This window comes from Tamandua tetradactyla, chromosome 6 (assembly GCF_023851605.1).
Source record: "Tamandua tetradactyla isolate mTamTet1 chromosome 6, mTamTet1.pri, whole genome shotgun sequence".
NCBI classification, from domain to species: domain Eukaryota; kingdom Metazoa; phylum Chordata; class Mammalia; order Pilosa; family Myrmecophagidae; genus Tamandua; species Tamandua tetradactyla.
The window spans coordinates 6,897,050-6,913,949 of record NC_135332.1 but is presented as its reverse complement, the minus strand read 5'-3'; the positions used below and the strand labels follow the sequence as shown (position 1 = coordinate 6,913,949).

General features: G+C 35.5%; 1 protein-coding gene across 4 annotated transcripts in view; it reads right to left on the bottom strand.

Moving 5' to 3' along the window:
• Positions 1-16,900, bottom strand: part of HELZ (helicase with zinc finger) — a 268,807-nt gene that overhangs the window by 133,692 nt on the left and 118,215 nt on the right. For all 4 annotated transcript variants that reach the window (XM_077163622.1, XM_077163623.1, XM_077163625.1 and 1 more), the window contains 4 exons: positions 9,769-9,947; positions 5,641-5,759; positions 4,161-4,306; positions 2,613-2,760 (listed from right to left, as the gene is read on the bottom strand). In XM_077163622.1, coding sequence (XP_077019737.1) covers positions 2,613-2,760; positions 4,161-4,306; positions 5,641-5,759; positions 9,769-9,947 — 592 coding nt within the window. The remainder of the gene's footprint in view (positions 1-2,612; positions 2,761-4,160; positions 4,307-5,640; positions 5,760-9,768; positions 9,948-16,900) is intronic.

Genomic DNA, 16,900 nt, shown 5'->3' with positions numbered 1-16,900 from the left:
AATAAGGTAGCAGTGTCTAAGAGAGCTCAGATAGAGTCATGAAGCTATTCTGGAGGCTACCCTTACTTACACAAGCTTCAGCTAGGTAGTGCTAATTACCACAGTTTGCCAAACCCCAACCAAAAACATTCTTGTCAACCCTAAAGAATACCCAGGGCTCTATCTGAGATTCTACAAAAGTTTCACATACTTAGATTACTTTCCAGAAACTTAGAACCTCCAAACGGGTTCCTAGGCCAGATAAGTACTGAAACCCTGAGGGGCCAGCCTCTCCAAAAACATCAACTAGTTCCATCCCCATCCCATATTATCAACAGCCCTTTCCAACATGAAGTTAGAAATGGCAGAACCCAAACACCCCAAAGATTGGGAGAAGGATCAAAGGAGAATGTGGAGTTTTAACAGAGAAGACAGGATTTAACTAATGAGTATGATTGCTGAATCATTATACTGATATTTCTCTTAGTCTCCAGTGTCTTGGAGCAGCTAGAAAGAAAAACCTAAAATTGTGGAACAGTAACCTACACCAAACTCTTAAATCCATTCTTTAACTACTTGTTATAGTGTACTTTGAAACATATTGTTTTTTGCATATATTTCATAATAAAAATATTTTTTTTAATGGATTATCTTTCTCACTCTCTTTCATTCTACCATTTAAATCACGTGAAAGACAAGTTCAGGTGATGTACAAAGTACATGATATAAAGTAAAACACATGTTCCCTAAACAAAGGAGGATTATACCCAGCAAAAATGCTATGAGTATTCCTACATCGCCAGATTATTTAATTTTATTTTTAATTTCATCCTATGTGTCATGTTCACTTTGGCTATAATTCTGTGTAAGATCATCTTATTTTCACAATAATGGAATCCAACTATCTTAAATCTCACAAAGCCCTCCGAAATTTCATTCAGAAACTATTAAAGGAGAGTTTTCATTTTTCCCCTTTGATATAACTGGTGCCACTTGCTCTAGACCACAAAATAAAATGAGTTTCACCCTTAAATTGTATACCGTCAAGAAAATCTCATAGGTTCCAAAAACATATTTACCATCCAAATATGTCTACACTGCTATTCAAAACTTGGAAAATCTTGCCTGTACCCCAAGAGCTTCTACATTCGGCCCAAAGGATACCTATAACTCCTCTATCAGCTGCAATTAATAAGGTTCAACTTCTGTCCCTTGTAGAGAGATCCCCAGGGCAATGTATGTCGGAATATTTTTACTGCAGTACCTCCGAGGGCTGAGGAGAGTGACTGAACATCATGCTTTGGTAGTGAAACTCAGAGGCTTAAAATTTCTCTAATTTTACAGGTTTAATATTTAAAGGTCATACAAACTTTGTCTTTGTTTATTTTAATATGAAAAATATATACTCCCCCAAAAAATTCTGAATAAAATGGACAGTCCAAGAAGATGAACTTTATTTCTTCTACAGCTTTTATGTTTCATAGGAAATCCCAAGCAACTGTGAAGGAACAAGTAACCTAGGCTGAGAGCTGAGCCTCTGGCAAACATAAATTTTACCTTGGGCTCAGTCTGTACCCTGGCATCACTGCAGGCCCAACAAGACTTTTTGGATATCAAGCCTTAATCGCCTCTCCCTAACAGCCCCTTATCCACCCACTCCCCTATGGCCAGTTTCCTAGTCTCCAGATCAGTGGTTTCCAACCAAATACAAAAGTAATGAAGAAGATCCAACAGTTCTGTTCAATATTTTAAATATCTAAAGAAAATTTTACCTTTTCCTAAAATTAATGGCATAGACTAAATAAAGGGTTGAATTTATTTGGTTTTGGATAGAATTTTATCAATAGTGAGTAATGCTGATTTTCTTGTACTGACTTCTAACTGCAGGCTTCTGATCAATATATAAAAGGGAAGATGAATTACTATTACACAATAAAGGCCATGTCTTTGTAAATAAAATGAGTAGAGCATGAGATGCAAGGGAACAAAACTGCGTGGAGCTTGAGATCAAGAACCATTCTCCATGCCACACCCTCATCCCCACCCCATCTGTTTCCTAACTTCTAGAACTCCACTGCTTTGTAACTACCACAACCTTAACCACAGGATTTCTGACCCCCTCAAGATATCACCATGCTTTTGCCTAGTGCCTGATATGATCCTTCACACTACCCATAGTCTCTCTATATTTAAAAAGCCAGAAATAGTAAGAGAATCATATAATTTCTAGCACACAATGGGATAGCAACATCATCATCATCTGGGTCTTTGTGATCACTTTGGACCTCTGTGCCTAGGATTCTGCCATCCAAGTCCTACTCATTTAAAGCGATTCCTCATTTGAGTAATCTCTATAAAATTTAATTATTCTATTTTAGATAGGTAACAATAATGCCCTATAGGAAAATGTCAGTTTTTCTTCTAAATGAAGTGATACCATTTTGTTTATCATAAAACAAAAAAGTAAGTCAAAGTTTCTGTTTCCCAAAGAAGAGTCATCTTAACAAATCTATTTTCATGTAGAAAGTTCAACACACAAGTCAATGTTAAACCCAAATTTTACATGAACACTCAACAAGACAAGGCTGAATGACTGCAAAAATGTTAACAAATTGCAAAAAGAACTAAAGTACCTCTGCATTATTATAAAAAGCTGTGCTATTTTTTTCTTGTACATCTTCCCCTCGTGCTGTAAAGAAAGTTAGTGGGTAGAAATCTTTGTGTGCTGGTTGCTTGCCACTGGCCATCAGTTTGCCCTCATAGAAAAGCTCAGATGTGTAACTGTAAAAAAAGACAAAAAACAAATAAAAAGTAATTTATCATCAAAATTAATTTCATTAACAAGAAAAAAATGATCAAAATCAGTTCAAATAATATTGCTTCATGTCCCTGATTAATTTTAAACCAAACATTAATTTTAAACCATACCTATGATGCCAGGATTTTCTCCAAAATAACTACACACTAACAACAGAGTAAGTACCTGGTATACCATCACCAAATGGATTGGTTTGGTAAGGAATAAAGTTAGAATGCATAAAGAAAAAGAAATTATGACGGTTCATTACTACATGAAATCCTTGCTATGTGAGGAAATTTGCTAGCCAATACATTTTCCTGGTTAACATATAAAAATGTTATGTATATCATATGCATATACATATGTATACCAACACATAGGTACATAAACATTAAAACAATGTACACAACTGAAGATCATTTAACCCTTCCACTATGTGGTAGCATTAGTAAATAAATATACTTTACTCATGAAGATACATCTAGTACTTGTCTCATAACTGGACTGTAGCATATAATTGGCAACAGTAAAAGAGGAATCACATTTTGAGATATTGATAAAAGCCACAGTTAAAATTTATTTTTTATAGCTATTGTATTGCTTTTAGAAAAACCTAAAAATGCCTTACATTTTATGGACATAATCAATATCATTAAAAGAAATTATACTAAATTTCAAAAAACAATACGTTTCTGGTAGGAAGTGGTGACAAATGGGACTTTCCAGAGTACTGACAATGTTCTTTTTCTTGATCTGGACACTTGTTACACGGATGTGTTCAGTTTGTAACTATTCATTCAACTCTTCATATAATGATATGTTTATTTCCATGGATGCATACAACACTTACTAGAAACCTTTAAAAACCTTATTACTGGGCAACGGCAGCTCAGTGGCAGAATTCTCGCCTGCCACACCGGAGACCCAGGTTCAATTTCCGGTGCCTGCCCACGCCAAAAAAAAAAAACAAAACAGAAACACCTTATGACTGTTTAATGGTCTGCCTGCCTTTCTACCCTCTCTTCCTTCTTTCCAAAACAGATTCCTTATACAACATAGACTGAGTTATGTAAGTAAACCATTATATGGTTTGTCAATACGTTAATTATAGCACACATTTTCATATATATTGTATTGCCACAGAAAAATATATGCCATAGCTAGCAGAACCTCAAGTTTTAGTTTCGAGAATTGCCCTGTTTTGTGAAAAGTTACAGCTATGACTTTGGAAGTAATCTTAAAAACATAAAATTAAACAATTTGCAACTCTAGGGACAGTATGTAACTGTTGGGAATATTCTGGCCCTAGTAACAATGCAGTTTGAGTCCCTTCCCACCAGACCACAGTTAAGAGAATACAGAAAGGGCAGTTCACACCTACTTGATGATAGCTTCATGGGAGCGGTAATTCTCACAGAGGAGGATCCTACAAGGAAACTCAGCAGGGTAATGCTCATAGAGTCGATCCAGTAATGAAACATGCAGGTTTCTCTCCCTAGCAAACTCGCTGTAAACAAAAGGACTGAGCTGTAACAGATAAACATACAGAGAAAATTTAACTAAAGATACAAATAGTATTTATTTAACCAACTTACAAAAAATCTGCTACGCTGAAACTTGTGATGTACAAAACCTCAACATGCTTTATGCTGAAATAAACAGAATCAAAAGCATTTTTTGAACAATTTACTTACTATAAAAAACCAGGCTAAAATTCCTAACTTTTCATCAGAGTATAACAACACTAACCTAGAGTTTCTACATATAGGTTAATAAAGAGCTCTACCAATATAATAATAAATAGCTACTACTGCAGTATTCAGGGCTGCAATTCAAGTATCACTAGGGAATGGGGGAATTCAATCTATTTCACTGAAACTGATCAACTGTTTACAATGACGATATGGCAGGACACACAGCCTATTTCTTAAAAATTAGCAAAAGACAATTCTTTATCTCATAAAGTATAAGAAGCTACTCTTGGTGATGCCTTTTACTGTAAAAGAACAAAATTAAATTGTTTTAAATGTTCTAAAAAAATGATCATGGTGATGAATATACAACTATGTGATGATATTGTGAGCCACTGATTGTACACCATGTATGGAAAGTATGTGTGTGAAGATCAATCAATAAAAATTTTTTTTTTAATTAAACTGCTTTAGACAAAGAAACAAAAGCAGAATTTGTTCCCCTACATTTAACTCTTTCCTGGATGTCATGACAGCTACAATACCACATAGATACAATCTCAATCAAGACAGAATGATAAGAAACCCAAATCGTTATTTTGTAAAATAGATATTTAATGGAAAAATTGAACTTTTCTTTCTTATTCACAGGAATTCAAACACAGAAAATTGGATTTTCTTTGGGATTCTATTATTTTTGTTTTGTTTTTCGTTATTTTTTATTTTGGGGGGATTATTCTATTATTTTAATTAAGCTCTTTGTTTCCTATGACATTGAAAACTTAACACTTCAGGAAAACAAATATTAGAAATCAGAGATGGAAAATTATAAGGAGGGTAATTTATATTTTATTTTATTGTATTTTATTTTATAAAGAAAACTAAGAATCAAGTATCTTAACTGAACTTCAAATTAATAAGTATGAAAATTATAACAATGATAAACTCTCATTCATTCCAAATTATCAATCCAAACAGAGACAGAAAAAAAAAGGAGTGAAATAATAATTTTCCTTCAGAAGCAATTTTTTCACAATTAATACAAATATATTTACTGTACTTAAACTGTAATACATGGCACAGTTTCACAGGATGTTTTAAAAGATGAATTATTAAACACGAAAATAAAATTAAACCTACTTTCAATATGATGATTCAGAGAGCACTCACCTGCATGTGGTCTCCAGCCAAGACAATCCGAGTGCTTTTAGTTGCTAATGCAAGAGGCATAATGGTTTCACACTCCATGGCCTGCGCAGCTTCATCTAATAGAATATGTGTAAAAAACCCTAGAAAGCACAGTGTAAGCAAAGTAAAGCATATTACAGCTGCAATTAAGGTAGGCATAGTTTTCTTTTCTGTCAAGGAATTTAAGAATTGTGAGTACTTTTAATAAAAATCCTCAATTTAGACAATCACCAATTCAAGTTATTTAAAAATTAGAAATTAAAATAATAACCTTACTTATTCACAGACACATGAATAGAGTCTGGTGCTAAAGGCCCAAAGACTGAATCAATATATACAGAAAAGATGGTGAGAACGGGGGAAAACTCAACTTCCCCAAGTTGAATTCTTGATATTCTCACAAGCAGTGTGGACAACCAAAGCTATAGGGTGAGCCCCCAGTCTTGGCGTTTGTTCATATGAAACTTAACCCCTACTTAAAATTAAGCCTAAGAGTCACCCCCAAGAGAACCTCTTTTGTTGCTCAGATGTGGCCTCTCTCTCCAGCCAACACAGCAAGCAGACTCACCACCCTCCCCCTGTCTACGTGGGACATGACTACCAGGGGTGTAGATCTTCCTGGCAGCGTGGGACAGAAATCCCAGAATGAGCTGAGACTCAGCATCAAGGGATTGAGAAAAACTCTAGAATGAGCTGAGACCCAGCATCAAGGGATTGAGAAAACCTTCTCAACCAAAAGGGGGAAGAGGGAAATGAGACAAAGTGTCAATGGCTGAGAGATTCCAAACAGAGTCGAGAGGTTATCCTGGAGGTTATTCTTACACATTAAGTAGGTATCACCTTGTTATCCAAGATGTAATGGAAAGGCTGGAGGGAACTGCCTGAAAATGTAGAGCTGTGTTCCAGTAGCCATGTTTCTTGATGATGATTGTATAATGATATAGCTTTCACAATGTGACTGTGTGATTGTGAAAACCTTGTGTCTGATGCTCCTTTTATCTACCTTGTCAACAGATGAGAGGAACATATGGAATAAAAATAAATAATGGGGGAACAAATGTTATAATAGATTTAGTTTGAAATGCTAGTGATCAATGAAAGGGATCAGTAAGGGGTATGGCCTGTAAAATCTTTTTTTTTTTTCTGTTTGTTATATTTTGCTGTTGTCTTTTATTTCTTTTTCTGAATTCATGCTAATGTTCTGGGAAATGATCATGACGATGAATATGCAACTATATGATGATATTGTGAATTGCTGAGTGTATGTGTTCGGAATGTTTATTTCTTGTGATTTTTTTTAATTAATAAAAAATTAAATAAAAAAAAAAAGTACAAGATAGCAGCTTTTGACCAAAAAAAAGGATTGGTAACTAAACTTAGAATAATAGCTCCAAAACTCTTTCAGTATCTAGTTGGTGAAACACCAAAAAATAAAACAAGTAATTTTACCCCAAACATGCATATTAGACTTTAAAATAAAAATCGTACCCAAAATTTAACACAAAGAAGAAAGTTACAATGTATAGGAGAAAGTTATTTCAGACAAACACATGAAAAATCCAACTTGGACTGAAAACAGAGGGCATCTGTTAGCAAAATCACACTAATTTGTTTGCATTCATTTACCAGAATACACAGAAAATAAAATTAAGTTATATATACACGTAGGTACATAAGATTCATTCATTCATTTATTTATTTATTTATTTATCATTTAAGGCCCTAATCTGACTGAAAAATTACTATTTTGCAAAAATAGTGACTGATGATAAAAGGTCAAAAATGGACATTATCAAAAGTCCCCCAGATATGAACACTTATAGCAAGAGGCAGCCCACATTTTGGTTGCTGCTGCCATTCATATTAGGGTTCAGGGCTCTGGTATGTGGGGCATAGGTGTGCAGGAGGGAGGAAAAAGCTCCTGTGCCTCTGAGAACAAGGAAAAGAGACAAAAACCTCTTTGCTATTTCAATGCAGAGAAGGAAAAAAGCTGTCCCTACTGCCAATAAATGGGAGAACAGAGCACTTCTCTCATTAGAAAAGCAAAGGACAAAAAGTAGTTTCTCAACAGAATAGAAAGCTATAAAGGACTAGTTCTCTAGAGTTCAGTGCTGTTATGGATAAATTAGCCTTTTGTGAGTTGGCCCAGGAATCAAACTTCTATTTCTATCGCTCTTTCTGTGACTATCATCAATTTCCAAACAATCTATTTATATAATGTTCTAATGTAAGCCGTTTTTAGGTTGGAAATTTTCTAAGCCTATTGAAAGGCAGTAATAACCATTATCGTCATGCATTCAATACAAGTAAACTAGTTAATAGCTGTTGTCTATTTACACAGTGGCCTCAACATGATATAAATATGTATATTTTTCTCCTTGCTGAGGAGTATTTGTACTTTTGTTCTGTAAGACTCATTAAGGAATGTGACTATGTAAACTTAGGACCATACTGGAAAAAACTGTGACTAGGGAGGGGAAAAAAAAAAAAACACTGGTATTACCATTAGATAACATTTTAATTAAACATAGCTATGCTTGTATCAGGAGCTGGATAAATTGTAAAACTGTTACAGTTACTGCTTAAGCTAATAAAGGTAACTTGAATTAATCAATTGGCTTAGCCTGACCAGCTTTGATTCTACACTACACTATCTGTAGTGTAGAAAACTACAGATAGTTTTCTTATCTGTAAAATAACCTTCCACAGGGTTGATATGAGTTAAATGGAATAAAGTATTAACAAAGCCCAGAACAAAGCATATAGACAACAACTAATAAGCATTATTCTACACTAGCCCTTCAAAGTCATTGTTTAGTCTTTCCCATAAAACTATACTGTTAAGGAGGTTTGGGTTTTTAATCAATGTGGTAAATAGGCAGAGTATAATCATAAAGTAATGACATGGATTTTTAAATAAACATACCAAAATTTACATTTCAAACAAGTGCTGTTCCATTCAAAGAAGTCACTTGGGAGGAAACATAACTCATTTCAATGAGACTGCCACTGTTTAAAACATTTCTGAAGCTCTGCTTTTGTAACTACCTTCATGAGCCGGCTATGAGCGCTATATGTACAATAAGTCTCATTACACGAGAGGGACATCACACTATTTTATTCTTAACCTTTTTGGTATTACTCAGTTTGATCACTTGCCTTATTTGTCAGACACGGCTCTGAAATATTTTTTGAAGCTTTTCTAAAATGGAATCAACCATCAAAAAGGAAAGTTCGACCATAATTCATTCACTAAAGATAAACAGAAGTTTATCAAGGCCTCCAGGTGTCTACATCATGGGCCAGGTACCAGGAATCCAAGGTGAAGAGAAGAAGCTCTAGCACTACTTTCCAGGGATTCAGATGTTCAAAAAGCTCTGAAGGCAAATCCAAAAGCAGAGAGCAAAAATGTGTTGAACAATGTCAACAATTTTAATACAGCAGCAATAAATATTCTTCTAAAGTAACTACTTTAAAAGGATACCACTTTTTTCACATGAAGGAGATACCACTTTTGATGGTTAAGTTCTGCTATATTTATCAGAACACCTTCTTGCCACCTTATCCATACTTTATACAATATTAGCATGATTTTACATAGTGTCTATGCTTAAACACAATGATCTTAGTATGTCATAAAACCCCCTATTGTTGTACATATACTATACAATGCAAAAGCATTTTAAGATAAAACTTGAAAAATTATAAAACAAAAACACCAGATCTGTCCAAATTTAAATTTTTCACATAAGCAACTATAAAAAATACCATCTGTCCAGTTAGAAAATAAATGGAAAAGCAATCACTAAAATGTCAAAATGAGAGATAAGAAAACTTTTTCTATTAAGGTCTAAATAGTATATTTTAGGTTTTGTGGGCCACACAATATCTGTTGCAACCATTCAACTCAGCTGTTGTAGTATAAAGCACCCATAGACATTAAATAGGTAAATAAGTGCATATGGCTGTGTTCTAATAAAACTTTAATTACATACACAGGCAACAGGCCATATTTGGCCCGCAGGCCCTAGTTTGTCAATCCCTGGTCTAACCTGAATGCATAAGCCCTAAACCTGAGAGACACCATGTCTGTGTCCTGAGTCAGCATACCAGGTTCAAGGTCCAACTGACAGAGGTACTGGGAAGTATTCAATGTAACGACAACCACTCGATGTTTAAGAATATCTTCTTTCTGTGGCATCTGAAAGGTGGAATGTGCGCTTGAGATCAAACAGTACTGATGCACAACTGGGTGGACAGTCTTCACCCAGCGATTTCTGAAATATACCCTATAAAGCAAAAAAAGATGATATTTCCTATTTACATTTATTAACATCTTCATAGTACCTAATTATCACAATACAGACACTCTTATTTTAAGAATACAATATCTTGAAATTAAATAAATCTTGTCACCATCAACAGTCTACTAGATTAGGATTTAACATACAACTATCACTGTAACTACTATTATACTGATATACTGTTACCTTCTTCCTGCCAAAATAAAAGATTCAAATAGAAAGCATTTGCACTACCAGAAAATAAATACCTACTTATTTTTAAGTGTGTAGATTAATCTTTGCAACAGAATGACCCCAAAACATAACTTCAAAACATCCGCATTCAAAAATTACTTTCTTCTATTCTTGTAAAAATACACTGAACTCATATTTTCATTACTTATGCTAATTTTAAAACAGAAATTCAAAACACTAATTGCATTTCACCTTAGAATATATGCTTATCTACATTTAAACCAACCTCTGAGATTATGAAACTTTAAAATTAAACTTTAATTTAGGACAATTCCATTAACTGTGAAATAAAAATACTAATAGGCCTCACGCAATAGATTACCAAAATGGTACACAAACAACTCATCCATCCATCCACCCATCCACATACATAAATAAAAAAGATTTACTGGATGCCTACTACGTTCCAGTACATAGGCAAATCACACAGCACTTATGAGCTACAATAAAGGCTCTGATTTTATCTGAGTTTAAAGGAAAGTCATCAGACAGTTGTGACAAGGCAGTGACATGACTTAAATTGCTAAAGGACCACTCTGGTTTCTCTGAACAGAATACATAGGGGAAGGCCATATGCTGGTAAATGTTCAACAGCCAGCTCTCTGGAGCAGAAAAAAGCCCTGATTTGCAGTGTCTGCTGATTTCTGTATTACAAAACCTACTACCATGATCTACTTCAAGCTACCAACAATGATGTCATTGAACATGAACCTGGGGAAAGATGTACTGACCAGCTCTGCTGGCTTCAACATAGCACTGAATGGGACGGGTGAAGAAAGTGGAAGCAGGGAGATCAGTTAGGAGGTTATTGTAAGGGTCTGGATAAAAACGAAGATGGTGGCTTGGACTACAGTGTTAACAGTGGAGACAGGAAAATTGTCCGAATTGCTATACATTTTGAAAGTAGTGCTGACAAGATTTACTGATGAATTAGATGTGGACTGTAAAAGAAAGGATGATTCCATGCCTTTGCAACTGGTCAAACGGCAGTGGCGTTTACAAAGGGGGTGAAGGGAAAAGAGTTGATTTGGACTAGAAATTGAAAGTTCAGTTTGGGACATATTTTGTGGTAGATACCCAAGTGAAGATATCTTATAAGCAATAGGATAAATAAGTTCAGAGTTCAGGAGAATGCCTGGGGCAAGAAATATACAATTAGGATGATACTTAAGCCTTGAATTTGGATGAGATCCCCTTGAGAATAAGTGTAGATAAAGAAACTAGTTGGAGGACTGACCACGCCAACATTTAAAAGCTGGGAAAGTAGAGGGGTACAGTAAAAGGACACTGGGATGGGGCAAGTCAATGAAATAGGAAAGAACTAAGGAGAGAGTAGGGTCTTGGAAATAAAATAAGGTGTTCCAAAAGACAACTAGGAGTAACTATCAAATGCTATTAAGAAGCCTAGTAAAATGAGGATTGAAAACTGACTAACGAAGTAACAACTAAGAAGTCATTGGTGACCTCAATATGATGGTTTCAGAGTAAAGGTAGAGATGAAAAACTGATTAGCTTGAGCTCAAAAGAGAATGGGAGGAGAGGAAGTAAGACCAGTGCAGTGAGTAAAGACCTGTAGGTATTAGGTAAATCTTGCTTAAAGGAATGCAGGTAAAGGGAAAATATGGTCTAGGCAAGTTTTTGTTTTGTTTTTAAAATAGTAGGCATTATAATATATCTGTATGGTGTAACAATCCAGTAGAGAAAAAAAAGAATACAGGAGAGGAGAATGTATGGAGCAAAAAAGGATGAGAACTCATTTACAGGTGGAGAGGTGAGCCTTAGAAAGGGACAAGAAGAGTTTGCCCATTTAAAATGGGAGGGAGGGAGTGCAAAGATAGTTCAATGGTAGAATTTTCTCCTGCCATGAGGGAAACCCGGGTTTGAGTCCCAGTCACTACACTTCCCAAAAAACAAACAAGCAAGCAAAAACAAATAAACAAACAAAAATTCAACAAATGGTACTGCAATAAAGGGATACTCACATGGAAAAATAATGAAATATGACACAGCATACAAAAAAAGGGGGGGGGGGCGTGGAGGAAGTAGTGATTATGGCAGATGTAAATCAGCCAGAAGATATGTTAAAAGGAAATTCTGGACATTCTCTTGTGATTGCTTCTATCCCTTCAGTGAAATTACATCGATCACCACATGTAGTTATTGCTATCATTATTGTTCCTTTATGATAGATAAGAAAACTGAAGCCCAAAGAGCTTACGGTCAGGATTCAAATCTGTGCTCTTATCCTCTGAAGTCTCATTTCCCTTATCTCCAAGAGGACATAATAATTATATGTCTTAGAGATTTGGGGAGACCAAATGAGCACCTTTAGTTACCTAATGATTCTCTGACAATTTCCTTTTCTCCATGAGCCACCATTTGTTACCAGGCTCTTGTCATCTTACTTTTCTGTTAATGGTTCTCCACTTTACTGCTTCTGTACGTCTTACTATAGCTACCTTAAATTATTTTGGGAAGCAAAGTAGAAATTTTTTAAAGAAGTCACTGTTTTTACTCTCGATACAATTCCTAAGTAACCTTTTTACATTTCTCTTTTTTCTTCGATGTGGAAATTCCATTATAATAATAAAATTAACTCTTCCAAATGGATATTGGTAGTCACTTATAAATGCTTGTTACTCAAATTTAAAAATAAAAGTTTGAGGTTGTTGACTATTTTTTATTAAAAATCACATCAAAATATTTTTCTAAAGTTCTTCAACTCAAACTAGAACTGAGTTCATTTTTCTATTTGCATTTAATGCAAGACCATGCTGTAAAGTTGTATCTGGCATGGGAAGAAATTTTAGACAATGTAGATAATCTAGACTTGGCAGAAGAAGTACAGCCTCTACATCATACTCCAGGTACAAAAATTATCTTCAAAAAGCAAGTGCTGGAAGAAAAAAAAGTAAGTGCTGGCTCATAAAGAAACATCTCTAAATGCATAAAAATTAATCACGAAATAAATCGAAATGACTACTAATTCTAGCCTACCTGCCTAAATACTGAATTTATTGGTGAGTAAACATTAAGAAAAACTATACATACATAAGTCAGAATTTTCAAACTAGAATTCTAACCCTTCCCAGCTAAATGATGCATTAATTCTGATAGCAGAAAAAAGGCATTTTCAGACATTCAAAAAATTGACCACTTACGCACCCTTTCTCAGAAAAGCTAAAAACAGTAAAAAGTGTATACACCAAAGGATGTGTATCACCAAAACAAGGTACAAAATCAAGAAAGATTAAGACATAAGATCCAAAAAAATGAGTTCTAACACAGGAGAGAAGAAAAAGAAATTCCCAAGATGAACAACACAAAGAGAAGTCTTAGGATAACAACAACCAGTTCAGACCGGAGGAGTAAATTCAATCCAGGAGGGAAGTTTCCAGGAAAAAATAATGGCACTGATAAATTATCTAAGAGTTTTGATAATATTTTAGCAAGCATTTACAGAGTTACCTAAGATAGAAATATCTGGTCAGATATTCAAGGAAAATGAAGCAAATGAAAATAAGAATTATTAATGCCAGAAGAAAAAAAAGTACACGAAAGGAAATGCACACATTTATCACTAGCAAATAAATTTACAAAATCATAATAATGAAAACACTAAAAATGAAGCTACCATAATTGAGGTCAACAGATATCCAGAAGTAGATTAAGACATAGCAGTTATAATTATTTAGGAAAATAAAAGTAAATACCAGAAGAAACTAATAAGAGAGTTAAAAAGTTTGGCGTTGGTCCCCCCACGGTTAATGGAGAGTGGAAAGGCAAAAGAGAATCTCAGTTGTTTTGTCTTGTTTTCCTATCAACTTGAAGTACAATGTGACCTTTTATAAAACTATATGCATGCAACTTTTTTTTACAAACATAAATACTGTGAGAGCTGAGCAGGGCAACAAGCAAGAATGGAAAGTCCCGCCATAGAGAATCAACATCTTGAGGCTCTCTGTCCCCTGCAACAGCTGCGCATTCCAGTGATGCCCCCTTGTATAAGCATCCACCCTCAGGCAGCTACAACCTCACAGTGTGCAATAAATTCCCTTGCCCCAATCCCTACCCCCTGACAGCTACAACCTTGCAGAACAAAAGCAGTATTTAAACTTTTAACTTCACCAATGGAAAACAGCCAACTCTCAAGAACCCATCTATGAGAAACCCACCTAAAGCTATCTCCAGTCCCCCTTTAAAAGCCCTACTTGGATTCAGGAGAGTGAGAGTTGATTTCTTGAGTCAACTCTCCCTGTTGCTCCTCTGCTAATAAACCTTCTTTTCCCACTGCTGGTGTTATGTCTTTCTACATCTATTTCTCATCTCCAGCCTCCACCTAGGTCTGGGACTTTCAAATACCAATTTTAAAAGAAAGATATCTAATTATCCAAATGATTACGAAGGAAAAAAATACAAATATTTATACTTTTTATTCTAATAAAACTTTACCATGCAAACATTTCTGATAAAGAACTTTTTTTTTCTACAACTCAAACCTAGTTTAAGCTGCCCCCCTACCCTGGAAAGCCTTTCCGTCTTCCCATTGCCTTACCGTTCTTTATAGCCCAATTGCAGGCATTAAATGAAAACTCTCTCACCTCTCTACTAGCAACTGTACAATCCTGTCTATAACTGACCTCACCTAATTCTTCTTAACTATTACAACTGAGCTATAGCCTCCTGTCTATAGCTAATTCCTTCCCCTGTACTTCTCCCCTTCTTGCAAACCTAATAACATCCTCTCCTTTTTCTCTGAATTCAACTTTTTACTTTTAGATGGCTTCTTTTTTTCTTAATTAAAATGCTTTGGTTTCTCAGATTTAAAAAAGACTGTCATCTAATTCCTCATATTTTTCCAACTGCTGCCTAATCTCTCCCCTCCCTTCACAGCCAAACTTCTCAGAAATGTTCTCCGTTATTATACTTTCCATTTAATAACCTCCCACTCACTCCTCTAATCATTCAATGTGGCTTGCACTCTACCCAATCAAAGGACAATGACTTACATATCACAAAATCATAGGGATATTTTCCAGGCCCATCAAGCTACCTGAAGCATTAGCAATATCCAGCTCTGTGGTTCCTCCCTCCTTTAAACTCTCTGCCCTCAGTTTTCAGGACTCAACCCTTTCCTGCTTTCCTTTTACCTCTCTTGGTTAGTGTTTCTCAAGTCTTGGACTTTCACACTCTCCTCTTCTCAAGCTCTATTCTCTCCTCTGGCAATTGCATCCATGCCCACGGCTTCAATCATCATGGACACCTTGGTGACTCACACCTTTTTCTCTTTCCACCTTCAGCCCTCTGACACCAGACCTCCCCACTAAGTTCCAAGATACATATCCCACCGTTTACCTGATATCTATCTCCTCCAGGATGTTTCAAAGACAGTTCAAATGCAACATGCACAAAATTTATTTCATAATCTCTTAAAATCTGTTCTAGCCCTCCCTGAAATATTTAACACCAGTTTTGCTTTTTTTTTTTCCAAAGGCAAAACAAAAAAAGTGTTTAAAAAATGTCTCTAATGGGCAAGCCACGGTGGCTCGGCAGGCAGAGTTCTCACCTGCCATGCTCGGAGACCCAGATTCAATTCCCAGTAGGCTGCCCATGCAAAAAAAAAAAAAAAAAAAAAAAAAAAAGTCCCTAAATATAATTACTGGTTGGGGAAAGTAAAGAAATGCATTTCTAAAATATCACTTTGATCTAGAAAGGACCATAAATTTGCTGAAAATAACCAATACCATCATTAAAGGTACAAAAATTTTAAATACCATGCCTTAGGTTATAATAAAATAAGTTTAATCAAGTTTAATCATATCAGCAAATAATTTACTTTTAAAAATATGAAAATCCAAATTTTAAAAATGATCTTCTGAGTTCATTCAAAGAAACTATAGATATGTGCATTTAAGAATATAAATGAAATGTCTTCAGTATGGTGGTGAAGGCATGTCTATATACCTAGGTTGGATTGTATGATGTGTGAATAAAACTGCTTAAAAATGAACAGAGAGGCGGACCGCGGTGGCTCAGCGGGCAAAGTGCTTGCCTGCTATGCCGGAGGACCTCGGTTCGATTCCCGGCCCCAGCCCATGTAACAAAAACGGAGAAACAGAATACAATAAAACAAGAAAATGTTTAAAATGTTTCCCTTTCTTCCTTCCTTCCTTCCTTCTATCCTTCCTTCCTTCTCTCTGTCTTTCCTTAAAAAAAAAAAAAAAAAATGAACAGAGAGAGGGCAGTGCAACAGTGGCTCAGTGGCAGAATTCTGGCCTGCCCTGCAGGAGATCCAGGTTCAATTGCCGGACCCTGTCCATGCCAAAAAAAAAAAAAGAACAGAAAGAAATAAGTGGTATAGGGAAAACGTGAAGAAAGAGATGTACCTATTCATTGTCGGTAGGGAAATGAGAGGTGCAGCCCCTTGGAGGGCAGTGTGGCGGTTCCACAGGACGATACGGGTGGGATTGCCATATGATACTGAAACCCACTGCTCAGTATATACCTCGAGGAACTGACTGTGGGGACATGAATGGACATTTGCACACTGGTATTTCTGGCAGCGGTGTTCCTGATCCACAATGAATGGAGGTGGCTTAAGGGTACTAAAAATTGAAAAATGGAAGGGGGACCTATGGTATATACCTAACAATGGACTACTCAGCAGCCACAATAAGGAATGAAGTTATGAGGCATGCAACTAG